Source organism: Pholcus phalangioides, unplaced genomic scaffold, assembly GCF_987345545.1.
Source record: "Pholcus phalangioides strain wild (caught in Gottingen) unplaced genomic scaffold, Ppha-v1.0 ptg000008l_1, whole genome shotgun sequence".
NCBI lineage: Eukaryota > Metazoa > Arthropoda > Arachnida > Araneae > Pholcidae > Pholcus > Pholcus phalangioides.
Genome location: NW_028301601.1, coordinates 29,048,700 through 29,067,060, shown reverse-complemented (window position 1 = coordinate 29,067,060; position 18,361 = coordinate 29,048,700). Strand labels below are relative to the sequence as shown.

The following is an 18,361-nucleotide window of genomic DNA, read 5'->3' as shown; positions in this document are numbered from 1 at the left end:
CATCACTTAATTGATCTGTAAATACGTCGTGGGTTACTTGAGTGGTTCATAAATGTGTCGCGGGCCACTTGAGTGTTGTGGAATTGTATCACTTAAGTGACATAAAATGTGCCGCGGATAATTAAATGATCTGGAAATATGTCGGGTCCACTCAAAAGTGTTCTAGAACTATGTCGTAGGTTGCTCAGTGAACTGTGTATATGTCGCTGGTCCCTTGAGTGATATTAAACTGTGCCAAGAGTCATTCAAGTGCTCTGTAAATGTTCCACGAGTCACTTAAGTGCTGTGCCACCGACCGTTTAAGTGTGCGAGGAACTGTACGGCGGGTCACTCAAGTGATCTGTAAATTTTTACAAAATTAAGTTTGAGGTCGCGGGTCACATCAGATCACTCTGAGTGCCAAATTGGCCCGCGGGCCATGGGTTGAGCATTCGTAATGTAACAACAGCAGAGTGGTATTGAATGCACCCAATATCTCTCAGAGACAAAAATCCAGTAAATGACTTTTACTAGAAATGACGTGATAACGGGAAATTTAAAATTTTCTCAGAGTTCTATGTAATTTTGTTCCGTAAAATACAGAGTAAATGGTCATGAGGTTTCCCGACAGAGTTCTGTCTTAAAAGATAGCAACACAAAGTCATCTTGGCGACTTGTTTCAATGATGAAAAAGTATGATTTCTTGCCAAATATGACAAACTGATAAGTCAGTTCCCCAACAGCCAATCGTGTCACTGTGCCTTTTGGCATTAACGGCTCGTCCTATTTCGTTCTCATGTGTTTTTTTTTCAATCTTCAATAGTTGCAATCTTTATACATATTTATTATTATTTGCACTTATTTAGCTATATTTTGATTGTACTTACGCTAAATACCGTAATTATTATTATTTGCGTATTCACTGTCATTAAATTTTTTATTTCAAATAATCTGATAATATGCCTTAATGATACGTTTTACATGATAGTACATTAAATGCACTTAAAAAAATTTGAAAATTAAAATTAAATTTCATTATAAAATATAATAAATTTTATCAGATTTTTTCTGGTTACAACATGGTGCAGAGGGAAGCCATATCACACACTGGCAACTCTGTAAAATTCATGCTGTAGTCATATCTGTAGTGCGCGTGCGCAAAAAATGGATCAAAACTACTGTTTCTCTGACTTGGGAACTCGTCCTTAATTTGAAAAAGATTAATTATTTATTTCATTAATACTGGAATAATTTCTTTGATCAATTCTTGAATTTTCCTTCATCAATTCTGGATTTTCCTTTATCAATTCTGAAATTTTTCTTCATTAATTTTGGAATTTTCTTTCATTATTTCTCGAATTTTCTTTCATTAATACTGGAATTATTTCCTTTATTAATTATTATTTCTTTCATCACTTCTGGAATAATTGCTTTCATCAATTCTGGATTTGTTTCTTTCATTAATGCTGAAATTATTTCTTTCATTAACGCTGAAATTATTTCTTTTATTAATGCTGGAATTATTTCTTTCATTGATTCTGAAATTATATCTCATTAATTCTGGAATCGTCTCTTTCATTAATTTTGGAATATCTCTTTTTCATCAATTTTGGAATTATCTCTTTTCTTCATTCTGGAATTATCTTTCATTAATTTTATTATTACCTCTTTCATTAATTTTATTATTATCTCTTTCATTCAGATAGAAAGAGTTCGGTAACAAAATTTGTACATTTGCAATAATCGATTTTATGTATAAAAAATAATTATTTCTTTCCACAAAAAAATTCGGACAATACGGATGGTTGAACAAATAAGTGAGAATACGGATTATGTGGCCTTCAGATAAGGTTACCAGATTCAAAACTGAAAAAGGAGGACGCCTGGTCCTGGTGCGAACCAGTGGTGCAATGCCGTCTTAACGCATGCCTCCCACACCCCGCGCCGTGCCCGAAGGGCCTCAAGAAAAGAGGTGCCTCAGAAAAACGAGACGTAGTTGGATTTTTCGAGAATTTTTCTGATAGGGACTCCAAAAAACCCGTTGCTCGGGGCCTATGATGCCATTACGACGATCCTGCCTGTCAGCCCCACCATTGTGGGGGGGAGTCATGGAATTTCAGTACTTGATTCTTTTACTTCTATTAATTTACATTAATTAAACAAAAACAACAATAAAAATTTCTAAAAATGATCAAAGTTATCGAATTGCAACGTATATTTGATAAGGAGATGATGAAGCGCTTTAAAAGTATGACAAAAATTTATGTCTGTTCAATATGATTCCAGCCACGATGAAGTGTCAGCAGGTGGACCATGATAATTATTATTAATAATTTATAAATTTTGTAAAATTAATTTGAATGCTATTCCCTCTCAATGAATCGTGTTTGATTACGATCCAGACTATCAATGCGTTCCTGAAATAATGAAAAAAGAGTAATAAAATGCGTTCTTTCTGAAAAAAATTTCCCATTCAAGATTTATGCTCGTAACTCGAAAAGTTTGTAAGTCGGGGAGCAACTACATAAAAAAAAATTTAGAACAAACGAGCCGCAAATTTTTTTTTTTGCATTGGGCTACGAAATTCTCCGAAGCCCGGACATGTCTCCGATTTTTGAATTTAAATATCTCAAAGAATAATGCAGTTAAAAACATGGAATTTGTTTGTTGGGCTCAGAAGAGAAAGAGCAACAACTGCCCAATTGGAAGTTGGGGGGGGATCATATAAAAATTTACTTTTTTTTATTTTGTGTACACTTTCACCCTCAAAACTCGTACAGGGTGATTTCTGGCCACATTTTGAGAATTTTTAAAATCAGAACCATACCACTACGACGAACAGTTGACGAGATAAAGGCTGTAACAACACTCCAAGGAGAAACCATTAAATGTTAGAATGGCTATAATATTACCAATAGGCATTGCCGCAAGTAGTGGGAGAACAAGCGGGTCTGGTGCCCCGGGCGCATCACAAAAGGGGCACAAATTTCACCATTCAACCTATCCTTCAGCATTACGAGGGAGGTGACTAAATGAGTGGTTGCCCCGGCTAACCAAGTATTCAGTTGCGGCCCTGCCAGCAGGGCCGGGCTTAGGAATTTCGCGGCCCGGTGCAAAAAAATTTTTGCAGCCCCTCCAAAAATATTTTATGCAGTCGCTCCCGAATCAAATACTGGGATTCCCAAAAATAAAGAAAAACATTATTAAATACGTTACAACTGTATTTGAAAATGTAGATTAATTTAAAATTGCGACAAGTATATTCCGCTCAACGTTCCCACTTTTCTCGTTTAGTACGACTTATTTTCGCCATCCTAACTTTTACTAACACTTATCGAAATTTTCTCGTTTAAAGCGTTTTCCCGCCTACAACGTTTTTCATGAGTTTTTGGAAAACGCTATAAGTAGGACTCGTTCTATGTGAGCTCCTCGATGTTATTACTTGTTTAAAACCAAGAGTTTTTTGCCACAAATAAAATCCAAAATTGCAATCTTAATAGTTGAATATTCAAATTCGAAATTCAAAAAGACGCCCCGGTATATAGGTTATCGAATATTAACAACACTAGCTGCAATCAGCGTAAATCTCAGATACGATTTATTTTATAGTACGCAAACTATTGTCTTATCAGAGAATGAACTACCAAGCAGCCTTTAAACTACATCCTAAATTTTCGGACCTTAGTGCTCTTAAATGTTTTTATGCATCAACTCTCTGTTCATGAAACAAAATATCTCCAATGTCGGCACTGTACTAAATGAGTAATTAGATTGAAAAAAAAAATCGGAGAGACGTTTTTTTTCGGAAGTTCAGTAGTAAAAATTGTCAAAATTTAGAATTCATACATTGTATATCCATCTTCCGGAGTATATGAGAATGATTCAGATGGTGGTGTTTGAAAATTTCGAAGAAGTTCTCGAGCCTCCCTAGGGAAACATGACAGTTCAGAATTTCCCAGGAAGGCATGCAATTAACACTCCGAAGGTTAGTGGAAGTTACCTCGCTCCGGGCAGTCATCATCTAAAGATGTCCATGCTACAGGCTACTATCAATAGTGGAAGCACCGCCGGATCACCTTGTGCTCACTATTGGTACCTCCAGACCAGATGGTAACTCAAACGAGAGGGGAGGTTTCAAAGGGGGGGGGGAATTACTAGATTTCTTTTGTGGTGTTCCTTTTCGTTTGATGACCTAAGTATGTTTTTTTTCTTGGTTATTCTTCAATGACAGAAAGAAAGGCCAGACTTTTTTCAGGGGTAAAGAATGTGACCACCTGCATACACTCTTTTCCTCTTTGGAATAAGCTAATGCCACACCTAATACCACTAAAAATGGTATTATAGGGGCTTCAAACTGACAGCCTCCTTTCACAATCAATAATAGTTTAATGGGAAAAAAATTAAATTTTAGTCAAAAATTTTCAAAACATCTGCTGAGTAAGAAAATTTTTTCTTTTGGAAGAATTACGGCCCCTGAAATTTTGCGGCCCGGTGCGACCGCACATTTCGCACCACCACCACCCCCCCCCCCCCCAAGTCCGGCCCCGCCTGCCAGTAGGTATCTTATTTCTAGAATCACCGTTTTATATTGGGTATTTTTTCTTTTAGATACATTCTCAAGTTCGTACATGTTGAACTACGATATCTCGCCAACTTTGGTGGTGACTTGGCGACCGAAATATGTAGTACGTCCAAGTCAGTTCGTTATTAGTCGAGATCTGTACTCGCGAAGACTAGAGATTGTGTACGTGCTAAGCGTCATGTGTAATATTTTTTGTTTCACTTTAATTAAAATAATAATTAGCTATGAACCACTTCCTTCTGCGGAACTGACTAATGACACTAAGTGGCACATTCCCAGATCACTTAAGTGACCTAGGGCACTATAACAGATCAATTAAGAAGCTCCGCGGCACAGTCCCAAATCACCGAAGCAATCTACGACACGTTTTCAAATCAATGAAAGGTTGAGCACGTTGCTCTAGGTCACTCTTTTGGTCATCCACTGACCTAGTTCCAGACTCTGCCGCGAAGCTGGGCTGAAAGAGACCTCGGCAACGGGATAAGTCCAGTGGCAAAGTTCTGGCGTTCATTCATCATGACCTAGTCCCTTGCTGTCTGGGTAGAGGTGGAGAGGTGGATTTATTGAGGGTTATGTATACTTATTTCACCGCCCTTCTTCCATTCTACTAATTTTTCTTGGTCACTCATTCCTCAAATTTTCCGCCCCTCCCAACTTGCCGCCCTCGGCTATAGCCTGCTAAGCCTCCCTGTAAATACTCCACTGGACGTAGGACTTTAAATCGAAGTTTTGAATCCCATTCGTAACGGTGTTTTGTTTTTAAACTCTATCAGGAAATCCTGAAAAGAATCATTTTTTAAATGTATTTTTAATTACATTTCACCACGAATATCTAGAGGTGCACGAGGTTGAGGGGTTGCTCTCAAATCGTGGACGGAGCGCGACAGGGTTGCGGGGCGTATGAATGCGTTCCCAGGGACTCGACTCATTTCTTCGTTATTGGTTCATAATGAAAATAGATCTGAGAAACGGAGAAATTTGCATTGCGTGTAAGCGCTGCATTTATTACATGAAAATATCATTTTCGTTAATGTGCATGCGTGTTCTGATATGTTCAACCCTTCAGCGAGATTCTCCTCCTGAAAAACGAAAATGTTAAAAAAAAATGGATAATATGGTCATATCATATAATTCTTGTTTTTTGTTAGTTAATTATGGTCAGAGTAATTATAATGGGAAAGGAAAGCGATACAATCGTAGAGTTACGATTTTGTTCAGTGAAACTTCCGTATCATTGAGATTTATTTTTGGCTAATCCGAGATGGAGGAGATCCGTCGCCAAGAGGAGCAACGGGATCATTGTTTCGGTATTTTTTGAAGTATTGTTTTCATTTTTTTTTTCACTACCGCTCAATGACTAATGATGAAACATGTTTGCGTTGGCGAAATACATTTATTTCACTGATTTCTAGTCACAGCTTTATCAATGTCTCAATAGCCGTATAATTACTTAAAACGTATTTTATTGAAATATTTTCTCTTATTATATACAAATTTTTTTTTCAACATGAATTACAAAGATTTAGCTGAAACTGCCCTTCGCAGTTCAATAAGATTCTATGCCGCCCCAAATGCCACGTGTCTTTCCTATTATTGCCACACAGAATCAATTTTACAAGAAGGGCCATGTTGTGGATTAGTTGCATTAGCAATGGCTGCTAATGTACTCCAGAAAAGCAATATAACTTTCAAGGACATATTTGAAGCTGCTAAGAAGATGAATTTCACCGTCGAAGGAGAAATGTTCTCGGCTTACAACTTGGCAGCGTTGGCAGAGACTTGTCTTGGATGCAGCGCAAGTGTCTTGACCGAACTGACATCGAATAAGAAGCGTATCATCAATCAGCTATTGGACGGTTATCCTTTACTGATACCATATGATGCAGATAGTAACCATGTGCCTTGCTTCAGGAGAGGGAACTTTGCTCATTGGGCAATTATAACTGGTGTTTGCTTCGTAAGTCTGCCGATGGGTGCGGAATCGACGGACGAATGCGAGGGCGTTGTAACTGTACAGCATTTTGAACGAGGCTGTGAACTGAGAGAAATCGCAGCTGATTTGAGTGATTTCCAAAATGTCCTAGTTTATGCTCGCCATGGCAAAACAAAGCACCTCGCTGTGTGGTCACTCGAGGAGTTATTGAAAAGCAATGGGAATCTGGTACAGGTTAATCCCAAGCACGATGTTACGAAAATGATACTACCTCGCATTGATGCTCTTGGCGAATTGCGTGATAAGGCTGTGATGTTACGCCCGTCATATTCATCTGTGTGAAAGCATATGTAGCATATTACGTGTAATATAATCAGCTTTTATTTTGATTATTTCATAATATGTGAGAAAAACAACAATGTAACTATTCATCTCAAAAATTTCTTGGGTTGTGCTGTAAAGTTTATATAACCGGTTGTGGTTTTATGATTTTGTCACATGTGGGCTACTCAAATTTTTCTGCCCTGGACTTTAGTATCTACCCTTCCCTGTAAATGAGCCTGTCTCAGAGTTGTATTCAAAATCCATGGCCCCCACAAGGATGGGAGCTGATAGGGCTCAAGAGGGTTGTTATGATTAAATGCTTTTTCACACTGTGAATCAACTATGGAGGAGGCCAGTTAAAAAAAATCTGGCTAGGGCCTGGCTATAGATCCCGCCCTTTGGACTTTGCAGCAGGGGACCAGGACAGAACCTACCCATAAGCAGATTCAGGGTCCTCAAACGGGCAGGGAGAATATCAGAGGTTGTGTATAGTGGATGGGGGAAGGGGATACGAATGTCCACCTCTCACCTATGCCTATAATGTAATTGAAGTGTTGGGGATGGGGAAGAGAACATTTTCAGTCAAAAAAAAAAAATTGAAATTAATGTTTGTGAGCTTTTGCGCAGGTCAGTAACGTGTCTTTCAACCACGTAAAATACTGACAAAAATGCTTTCAGTCTGCTGTGATAAAAGACCAAAAAAAAACCATGTATGGGGGTGGGGTTGGAAAGCAATGATCTTAGGGGTCATTCAAATATTATGTCAGCATCGAGGGGGTAGGGGGTTTCAAATTTGCTGACTTTTGATGGGGGGGGGGGGTTTGAAGGTTGCTTACGTCATCGACCACCCCTTTTTGAAGATATTAAATATTCTAAGCTGCTGATGGGGGGGGGGGGGGTCAATGTTTTGGTGACTTTTGCCTTGGGAGGGGGGTCAAAAATAACTGAAAATCTGCTTACGTAATACTTGAATGGCCCTTAGTCATAGTGTTTTTAGTCTCCTGAAAAATTTTGTTTCATGAACTGGACACGCTCCCCCCCCCCACCCTTCTATTTTAAATGGGGGGGGGGATCTGCCTGTGAAAGTACTTTTGATTTGAAATTGAACATAGTTTATGTTTGAAAAATTCTAATTAAATTCACCTCAGACGTTTCGCCCCTGGTACATTTCGTTCCCAGGAAATTTTGGCCCCGACATTTTGCCTGCACTGACCATATGAATGACCAAGTAAGTAACTATAAGTGAGCAATATAAGTGAGTCACCATTCGAATGACTATATGAGTGATTAAGTTAATGACCGTATGAGTGACCATATCAGAGTGTGATTAAGCTTGTGACCATATGAGTGAGGGACTGTATAAATAAGTGACTATGATTGAGAGACTGTATAAATAAGTGACTATGAGTGATCTATTGAAGGGGTGAGAGACTGAGTATGGTCATCAACTTGATCACTTATGCGGCCACTCATACAGTCACTAACTTGGTATAATTAAAACAGTCACTCACTCATACAATGAATCCCAAACTGACTTGGTCAATCATATAGTCAGGGCAGGCAAAATGTCAGGGGGCAAAATGCCGGAGGCAAAATTTCCATATCCCATTTTGGCAAAGAAATTTTGATTGTGACAAATTGCCAAAGGTTAAAAAAGGCTCCACATAAAAAAAGGTGGAAAAAAAATCTAGGCCAAGAGGTTGAAAATATCGAAACAATGATAAAATACTTCTTTCAACTAAATTCGAAAGTTTGGTGATTACATTTAAACTGCAAAACAATGCTTGCATCAAATTTCGCTTGTCCCTGCATCAAGGCATGTAGCGATGTTTGAAAGAGGCTGATGCGCAGGGAATAACATGCATAATCCCCCCCCCCCACCTGGAATATTAGTTGTTTCACCCCCCCCCCACCCTCCAAAAAATTAATTTCTCACTACGGCCTTGCATGCATTCTTTTTTATGGGCCTCGAGCAAGCAATATTAAATGAATGAATTTTGGTTTGATCTAATACAGTCGATATTTCCCATTTTAACGTTGTAGCAGTGATTTTAACGAAAACTCTTTTAAGCCCCCTCAAATAAGTTTACATAGGAACAATTTAAAAATTTGGAATTCCTTTGTAATGAAATTTTGTTATAACAAAGTGATGTCTCTGGTATCTTGGAGTTCGTTATAACGAGATTCAACTGTAATTCCAAATAATGTGAAACCGTTAAAGAGAATAATATTGTTTAAATTGATGTCAAAGGATTCCCTTTTAAGATGTCTCCTAAACTCAGAATAGGCTGATGCATTGTACAGCTGAACCTGGTCACTTTCATTGGCCTTAACACAAGGGATTTTACAGAGATGTGATTAAATTACAGTCCAAGCCACTTAATGTAATCATATCAGGACTGAGGTTGTCTCATAACAATAACCGAATGATAACTATATCTGAAAAGAGTCCTGTTTTCAAGTATGGTGATCATATGTCCCATTTGGTTGAATCGGACATATGATAAACAGGTATTGGTAAAACTGGACGTATGGTAAACGGGACAACTTAGTTTTTCTTTCCCACGTAATTGGTTGCAAAATTTTCAATCGCTCCATTTTTTCCCCTTTTTTTCCTAAGTCCGGACCCCCCCCCCCCCCCCCAAGCCAAAAGTATTATTCTATCAAGAACTGAATGAAAGGGCTTTTTTTTTTTGTCTTACATTTGCCTTTATTATAGGAAGTCCATTGCAAAAGCCGCTCCACACATACATGGATTCCAGCGAATACTACAGACTGATTATGACATTAAGTATGGAAATGTTTGTCAACAAGGGAGCGAAGAGAACACCTCTAGTCTCCTACATAAGTCTTGCAGCCTGATAACGATTATAGGAAACAAAATAAGTTTAGCTAAACCTTACGCTTCAGAATGCAAAAAAAAAAACTTGCGGTGAGAAAAAAATTGATAACATAATCCGAAGCCGTGATAGTTATAAAAGAATTTTTCTCATGTTATGATATTGGTCCATTCCGTTCTTTGTAAAAGTGATAACAATACTTGAATGATAACACTTTTGTTCTCACTTCTACCCAAAATTGATTCAGGGGTGTCTAAATCATGCTAAACAACTCTTGTATGGGGGGCAGGTTCTGCCAGAATAACCTTTGAATGGCGTCAGAGTCAGAGCTCCCCCGTAGAATGTTCTACCGCTTGACGGAACACCACCAGCCGCTGTAGTGGTCGAGTGGTCATAGTGACGGAATCGCATCGCAAGGACACCCGTTTCAAACCCTACCCTTTCCACAGTGGTGGGTTGATTGAAGTTGGTTTTCTGTGGTTCCCAACTTTGACGAGCGAATGTGAGCCGATCTCCTGTTAAAAAAATCTTGCCACAGAGGGCAACAGACCCACAACGATACAAATATTCAATCATTACACTTCACTTCTGAAATATAGATGGCAGCACTAAACAATCAGACACCCAACGGTAGATATGTACTCAGACTCACAATGCTGGCACAACTCACTCTTCAGTAAAGTACCCATGGCGTCAGACTGGAGCAATGCTTGGTTTGAAAGAAAGAAATATCACCACCAGAATTAATTCAAAATCAAAGTACCCTATGTAAAACTTAAGCCGAGCAACCACACATCTAAAAAATTTAAACGCCCCTGCTGTCTTGGGCAGTGTGTAAATCAAACCTATCTATAAAGCATGTGTAAGTAACTTACTAATAACATTTAAAAAATATATATTTCAGGAATCAAATGGAAATGACGGATTCGACAGCAGTTGAAAGTGTTGACCCTGTTGAAATTGGTGTTTGTTTCAAACCAGCTGCCCTGGTTCTCTATTATAAAGACAAGTCTGGAATCCTTCATCGGAGGAAAATGCCGGTCCGTGGTTTGATGACGACCGGTGGCCACTCTAGTCTCAAATCGGTGTTCGCAGATTTGAAAAGCCGCCACCAGCCGTATCTGAAAAATGTTCAGGATTTTAGGATAGAAAAAATGCTCCGCCTACTCCAGGAGAACATGAAAGGCAGGACTCTGGGGGAATCGCTCATCAAAGTTGAAAAAGAATTCTCTATCGATCCGAATGAAGATTTGAATTTCGTCAATGAAGAAACCTTGGAGAGGAAGAAAACTATCATGAACGAATTGTTCGAAGCGCAATAAAAAATCCCCGGATGATCCAGAATTTCAGTATGACGTCCAAGTTGATTTCCCTGAAGAACAATTTCCAAATTCACCGTATGATGACGACGAATGATATGATGAAATTTCAGCACAATGTTTTATTTTTGTATATATTTGTTAATGAAGTTTAAAAAATACTATATCGAACCGAGTGCATTTCAGAATTAAATTCATTTGTACTGAATTACTGACAGGGCAGGCTACTGGGGGGGGGGGGGGGGAAGAAAATGGGTCTGTTGCCCTGGGCACCTCATCTTCATCAATTCGGGGGGAGGGGCCAAAATGTGTTCGTGACCTATCTGACCAAGCATCTACTTGAGTGAATACTAATATTTATTTGATATTAATGTTGAGGCCAGGGCTGGAACTGCCCCTGGCAGCAAATGTTTGTAGAGGGAACAAAAACACCATTATAAAATGAATTTCACCATGGTGGGGATGCGGCAAAATCATATTTTTGCCCCCCCCCCCCCCCCCGAAAAAAACTCTTAGTTACGGCTCTGCTTAGGAAAGCAAGAATTGGGGGATGAGGTACATCCTTTAGAAGCTTTGGTTACCCTTCACCCCCAAAACTGATTATTTTTGTATATGCTAACCTCACACTGGTTTTTGAAACTGTATCTGAATGAACATGACTTGTCAGTGCCCCCGAATTTTATTGTAGTCTCACTTTTTTGTTTATATATTATACTAGTCATGTTACTTTGAATCTCATGTTTGAATGCATATTATCAGAGCGAAACCCTGAAATAAGGACCCCCCCCCTTCCTTCCCGAACTCCTTGTGTAACCTGATTATCTTCGTATATGTCTTCTGACCTCGCACATGTAGTTTGTGGTTGTATCTGAATGCACATATATATGGACCCCAATTTTTTTTCTCTCCTCATTAACTCCAGCACAACCACGCCCTCCAGGGCAATGAGCCTATACCATGTAAGTGACAGATCCTGGTTGTGACAGTTTGTTCTGTTACCTGTCATTGATGTGATCCTCCCCCCCCCCCCAGGGGGTCACATCAATGAACTATAGGGGTCGTGAGGGATTCTCTAAAACAAATATTTCAAATTAAGAAATTCATTTTTATTTAAAAAAGTCAAAACTAAAGAATGCCTTTATGCAGCCGAGCTAATACCATATATCATCAAATGTAATTTTATCAATTCTACATTTACAATAATCTATGATATAATAATTAATAATATAATAATTTAATAATATTATAATAATAATAATTAATTTACAATAATATATCGGCTCCTTCAGTCAGAATCACGAATGTGCAACATACTTGCAAAAAAAAAAAGGGAACGTGGGAAATAACGTTTGAATGTTTTTTCTACCCATGTTATTTGATGGAAATTATTTCCTAAAATGTTTTGTAACGTGTTTCAATAGGGATACGCATTCACGTTTCAGGCACAACTTAGGTAGCAAAACAAGATATCCAAGCAGCTGATAAAAAACAAATGGAAATTTGTACATTCATGCTTCTGGCATGCTGCAGATGATGTCAAGTTAGTACTTTTACTGGGTGACTTAGAATCAGCCGATTTCAGAATTCGGTATGTGTTAAAAATTAAAAGCACACAAATAGAATGATAAGTAATATGTTAATATACGTGGGAAATGTGTCTACGTTTTATGAACAATTTTTGTTAATGGTCGATTTCAATTGTAGAATCATTTTGAAATTGGATGATTCTTTCTTAATCACCAACAGCATTGTCGCGGGATGAGAAAGTTAGGTTTTTGGTTAATAAAACCTAACAGAGGAATCAAATGGAATTCTGTTCGATTCCTGTTTTCTTTTTTATTTCTGACTAGCTATAATACCCGGCGTTGCCGCGTTTTTTCAATGAGGCTTTTTTGGATCACGTGATATCTCCCTCTTTCTTTGAGGGACATGCAAACCTTGTCTAAGTTCACCAATATGGCGACTTCCTGCGCGACTTATGAAAGAAACAAATCTAGATTTAAAGAAACGTAAAAATAAATATATTTTTTTTTCTTTTTTAAAAAAGGGTGATAGGTATTTCGATTGCCCCCCCCCCCCCCCTGAACTTCAAGTTATCCATCTCTGCCTGTTTCAGTTTCCAAAAATACTTAATTAAAGCTGTGGAATATTTTCGATATACTTTTTACGGCCCATAATTAATTTTAAAACATCCTAAACTATGAATTTATGCAGTTGAATATTAAAAGACAATACGGAGACATTAATCTTCATGCTGGAGAAGATATAAATAAAAAGTTGAAATCAATGTTATTGCATGAATATCTAACTCGAAAGTAGGTCCGGATAATTACTTCATATTTAATCTCCTGGGCTTCGTATATCTCTAAGCGAACTCAATATTTCAAAAAATCGAGTATTTAATACAATTTTTAAAACTATTGATGCGACAGAAAACCCCAGCTAATTTCCGAATTTCAACATTAAAATCGGCAATTTTAACACTGATTTCTATGAGGATCACCCTTTTCCTGACCCTCAAAGCGATGCTGATGATGATTATGACGTCATTCAAAAACCTCATTACTGGGAATATTGAAAATGTGGCAAACCATTATAAAGGCAAAAATATTATACATATTTTATTTACTGACAGTCTTGAAGAAATGAAAAACCATTGTAAAGGCATATACACGTCTTACACGCATTGCTAGGGAACCACGGTAACCAAAGTAAACGTTCCGAAAGTGATTGTTGAGGCCCAGACAGTTTTTTTGCCCATTTTGGGCATTTGCCCTGATCTGACGAAATTTTAAAGTAGCCTATCGTTCAAGTCGGGTCCCATTTGGTATACATGCAAAATTTGGCGGCGATCGATCTAAAATTGTAGATTTGTATAGAGAACACACACACACACACACAGAAAATCAATTTCATATATATAGATTATAAAGCGCTGCAGAAACAAAACGCCGGGAAAAGCCACAATTCTAAATTTTGTTCGGTGCCCCCTTCCGTCCAGCAGCACTGGGACCCGCCTGCTTCCCCCTTCCCACCCCTAGTTGCGGCCCTGAGTGATGCTCACCAGGGCCGTCTTAAGAGCATCATGGGCCTCGGGCCAAGTGATTTTTCTGAGGCCCCACTTGGTTAATTCTAGAAAATTTCAACCAGATCTTATTTTGTGGGGCCCCTCTTCTCTTGAGGCGCCCGGGTGGGTCATGCGTTAAGACGGCACTGATGCTCACTGTAATTTATTATTTCTTTACAGACCAATTGATTCGTCTCTTACATTTTTGAAAAAAACTTATGGAAAATTTTAATACTCGCTCTATTTTAACCAAGGTGAAATAAGTAATGTTTTTAATCCAGTCTTAACAACGGATACCATCAAATATAACAAACATCGTTGGTAATTCATTAAAAAAACTCATGCTGTTTATCTTTTACGTAAGATACGAACACTTGTCAATTGCTTATTATTCACATAGGTGTACGCAGAATTTTCTCGAGGGGGGTTCAGATTTTTTTTCCCTTCTGGGGGGGGGGGTATTACGCTTTTTCCTGCAAAAACATCATGATCTTGGCTCAACCCCCCCCCCCCCCCCCCCCGCCTTTTACGTACACCAATGATTATTCATGTGCATTTTTAAAAGCCATAACTCATTCGAAAATTATAAAAATGTGTAACTGAACTTTCGTTAAACTTAAAAAATATGCATTTATTCTGGAATTCCTCAATTTTATATATTTGTATGCATTGCTGAAAAAGGTCAAAATTTGCATATGCACGTATGCATTTGCGCATAATCCGGGCTCTATAGTCCGTTTCAGGTTAACTTTGCAGTGAAGGGGAAGCTACGAGGGAACCGCATCACTCGTTGCTATGGGAACGAAAGCCTCTTAACCAATGTATCGATGCGCGGCCTCGGTAAGGTATGGCCGATTCTCGCCAATCTCACTGAGAAAAATCTTTTTTTACGTGTAACGTAATTGCACAGTTAGATTAGTAATAATCATAGAATTAAAAGAAAACCATAGCCGATACTTTCAGAAATTAAAGTGAGGTTTTTGAAATCATTTGTTTTGTTTTTGATTAGAAAGTGTTGAAAAAATAATTATCTTCTATCAGCGTGTCACTTACTCTTCATTGATATGCCGTAAGTAACATTAAAAATTTTAAAAAACAGTCATATTTTTCTGCAATATTTCCCTTCCCTCAGCTGAAATTTATTTACGAAAAAAAATCTAAACAATATTATGAAAGCAACGTGTAATTTTAAAATACTGTATATTAACCATGGCTCTCAAAAACTTGGGGATTTTTAATTTTTTCTTCAATTTATATGGAAAAAAATTAATGTTAAATAAATTAAGAAGAAGCAGATTAACTCTGTTTTCACGTGTAAATGCAGGAATAGCACCAAATAATAATAATGATACGGAAAAGTTTTAGAATTTTTTTACTCACTTTTCTTGCCGAAATTTCCGTCACTCGACTTCCCCTTCCCCCGAACGGTATACGTCGATGACACTTGTTTTCCCGACAGCTTTAGTCTTTTGTTACGGTTGATGTGCTGCTCATGGTTATTACGGATTATTCTTATGGAGTTTTGTTTACAACGAATATTCAAAAACCAGAAATATAGTATTCAGGAATGGAAGAGCAGAGAATTTAGCGTGGCTATCTCTGGTGAAAATTAAGACACAACTGTCACATAACAGATGAAAGCCCAAACCACTGTGGACCCCCCCCCCCCCACTCATTTATTGTATCTGAAGAGACGCTAAAGGCAAGGGGCATGAGGAGAAACAGGTGGGTGGAAGATGGCGTCCGTTCGTGTGTGAGTGGAAGTCGCGACTCTGTCAACACTCTCCGTGATCGGAAACTAAAACTATCCCATAAACATGGCAAAAAATAAATAATTAAAAAAAGGAGGACCTATAACCAAAACTTCTGCACCCATGGAGGGTCTCTCACAAGTCACAATAGTATCGGCACTCTCGTGGAAGAGAAACACTTCTTGTAATCTATGAGTGAATATCTGAACTCTCTGAAGCCTATTTTTGGGAGAAAAAAAAAAGATTGAATATTTGCCTATAACTGCCTGTAAAACTGAATGAAAAATTGTATCGTTATGGAAAATTCAACCAAATAACGAAAAAAAAAAAATGTATATATACAGTATATAATTGTGTACGAAAAAAAAACACGACAGTGATATTGGCAGGGAAAATTTCTAGGATATCGCGCCAGAGTGTCGTTGCCGTTGCTATGGATTTTTAATAATGGTAACCAATATTTTTTATAATTTAAAAATTTTAAACAAGTAAACATCGGTTCAAAACGATTTTTTTCAGTAATTTTTTTCAAAATCATATAAAAAATTGAAATATTATGTATAAAGGTTCATCTTAAACCTCCGATGTATGAGAACTATATTTTGCGGCGAAGGAATACACTCTCTACCTTTCTCTTCACTGCAAAGTTAACCTGAAACAGACTATAGTTATGAAAAAGTTATCCGATAAGTTGTCAGAGAGGAACAAATATTAATAAAATAAAAGTAGTAGCCTCTAGTATATATTCTAGAAACCTTGGTAGTAGCAGCAGCTTACTTACAAAAAAAGTAAAAGTACTATAATAGCTGTTTGTCATTGAGCTATAAGTAAATAAGTATAAGTTTACTTATAGCTCAGTGCTGTTTGTAAGTAGAATCGTCATAATCTGCAAAAAGTTAATACGTCGCTCGTACAGTTGCCAAGCTTATTTAATGTGACCGTCCATTGGTTAACTTTTTTTTTCATTCAGAATTTCCGACCAGGCGGAAAGGGTGAGTAAGATGATGACGGCCAAAAAGTCTTGGACTTGAAATAAAGCTGCATTAAGAATGTAGAACTTTCAAGCGGCTTAAAAAAATAATAAAGAAGCTCCCTCTCTGTACTCGCTTTTGAGGGGGTCATTCAAGTATTACGTCAGCATCAATGGCGGGGTTTCCGATTTGCTGACTTTTGATGGGGGAGGGTAAGACGACTTCATATATGTGTATTAAGGGGTTCTAGGGGAGGGGGTTTGGATGATGCTTACGTCATCAACCATCCTTTATGAAGATATGAAATATTCTTAATGGCATATATCTTATTCGGTGCGCCAATAACGGAAAAAAACTTTTCGATATAGTTATTGGGCACCTGAACTAACATTCTACCGAAGTCCCCTACGGAGCCACTATAATGATCTCTAAATGTTTCACGGATCCTTCAAGTGCTCTGGAAATGTTTCACGGATCCTTCAAGTGCTCTGGAAATGTTTTCGGGATGCTTAAGTACTCTCGAACTGTGCCACGCATCACTCAAGTGATCCGTAATTATGCCACGAATCACTTAAGTAATCTGGTAATGTTCCGCGGGTGAATTTTTAAAGTTTCTACGGACTTTTTGCCCACCCTGTATTTGAATATAAAAAAATAATATAGAAAACTTCATGATTAAAATATAATAAATCTTTTAAATTAGAATAACAAGAGCATGAATTTTCACAATTTGCAAAAAAATATTGCGGATGGCAACTGCAGGACGTAAATAATGATTTCCAAGGTTGATGTCGAGATATCGATGAAGTTCATCGCGAAAATTATTTGCGTTAATGTTGCGTTGATAGAGCATTATTATTTTTGTATTGCATAGATATACAGATAATGTAAAAAATAATTTGATAAACAAAAATTATCGAATGCAGTGCAATAGTATTGCAATACTAATTGCACAATAAATAGCACATGTACTCAAGCTGGAACTGGGGGGGGGGGGGGGGGAGCAGAGAGGGTGATCGCCCCGGGCGGAAAAATTTAAGGGCGGTGAGTTTTACGGGGAAAACAAAGAACTACATTATATAAAATTATTGAATTTTAAATTGGTGGGGGCTACAAAATCATATTTACCCCGGACGGCCAAAATCCTAGTAACGGTCCTGCATGTACTTGACTACATATTATCACCAATATATGGCGGTATATTCTTGGAAATCTGCACCGACCCCCTAAATATTCGATCACGAGCCACCACTACATTTTCCTTAAAAAAAAGTCGAGACAGTCAAAATTACGTGAAAATATAGGACTGTTCCGGAAGCTACGGGACCAATGGCCACGTCAGTACATTCCTTTGTTTTTTTTAATTGGCAAAATATATTCATCACTCTAATGAGGGGCATGGGAGGCTATCAAAAATGATTAAAAATCACGCAACGCTCATACTTTGTTTCTATCCATCGAAATTATGAGTCTGTAATGAAGAACGTATTTCATTGGGGAAAGAAACGAAATATGGATGAGAAAGGAAAAAGTTCAAATTTATTGGAACAAGATTTGAGCCTCGGATATTTTTGGACATCTTTTTTTCCAACAAA

General features: G+C 37.8%; 2 protein-coding genes across 2 annotated transcripts; both read left to right on the top strand.

Annotated features, from left to right (window-relative positions):
- Positions 1-5,865: 5,865 nt before the first annotated feature.
- LOC149084163 (actin maturation protease) lies at positions 5,866-10,674 on the top strand. The gene is made up of 2 exons (XM_089234509.1): positions 5,866-6,858; positions 10,563-10,674. Exon 1 carries the CDS (start codon positions 6,069-6,071, stop codon positions 6,834-6,836), a length of 768 nt encoding a protein of 255 aa, XP_089090635.1. The 5' UTR covers positions 5,866-6,068; the 3' UTR covers positions 6,837-6,858; positions 10,563-10,674.
- Positions 10,570-11,074, top strand: LOC149084162 (centrosomal protein of 19 kDa-like). Its single transcript, XM_089234510.1, is given in 2 exon segments — positions 10,570-10,971; positions 10,973-11,074. Coding segments are annotated over 2 exon segments (504 nt in total).
- Positions 11,075-18,361: the final 7,287 nt, after the last annotated feature.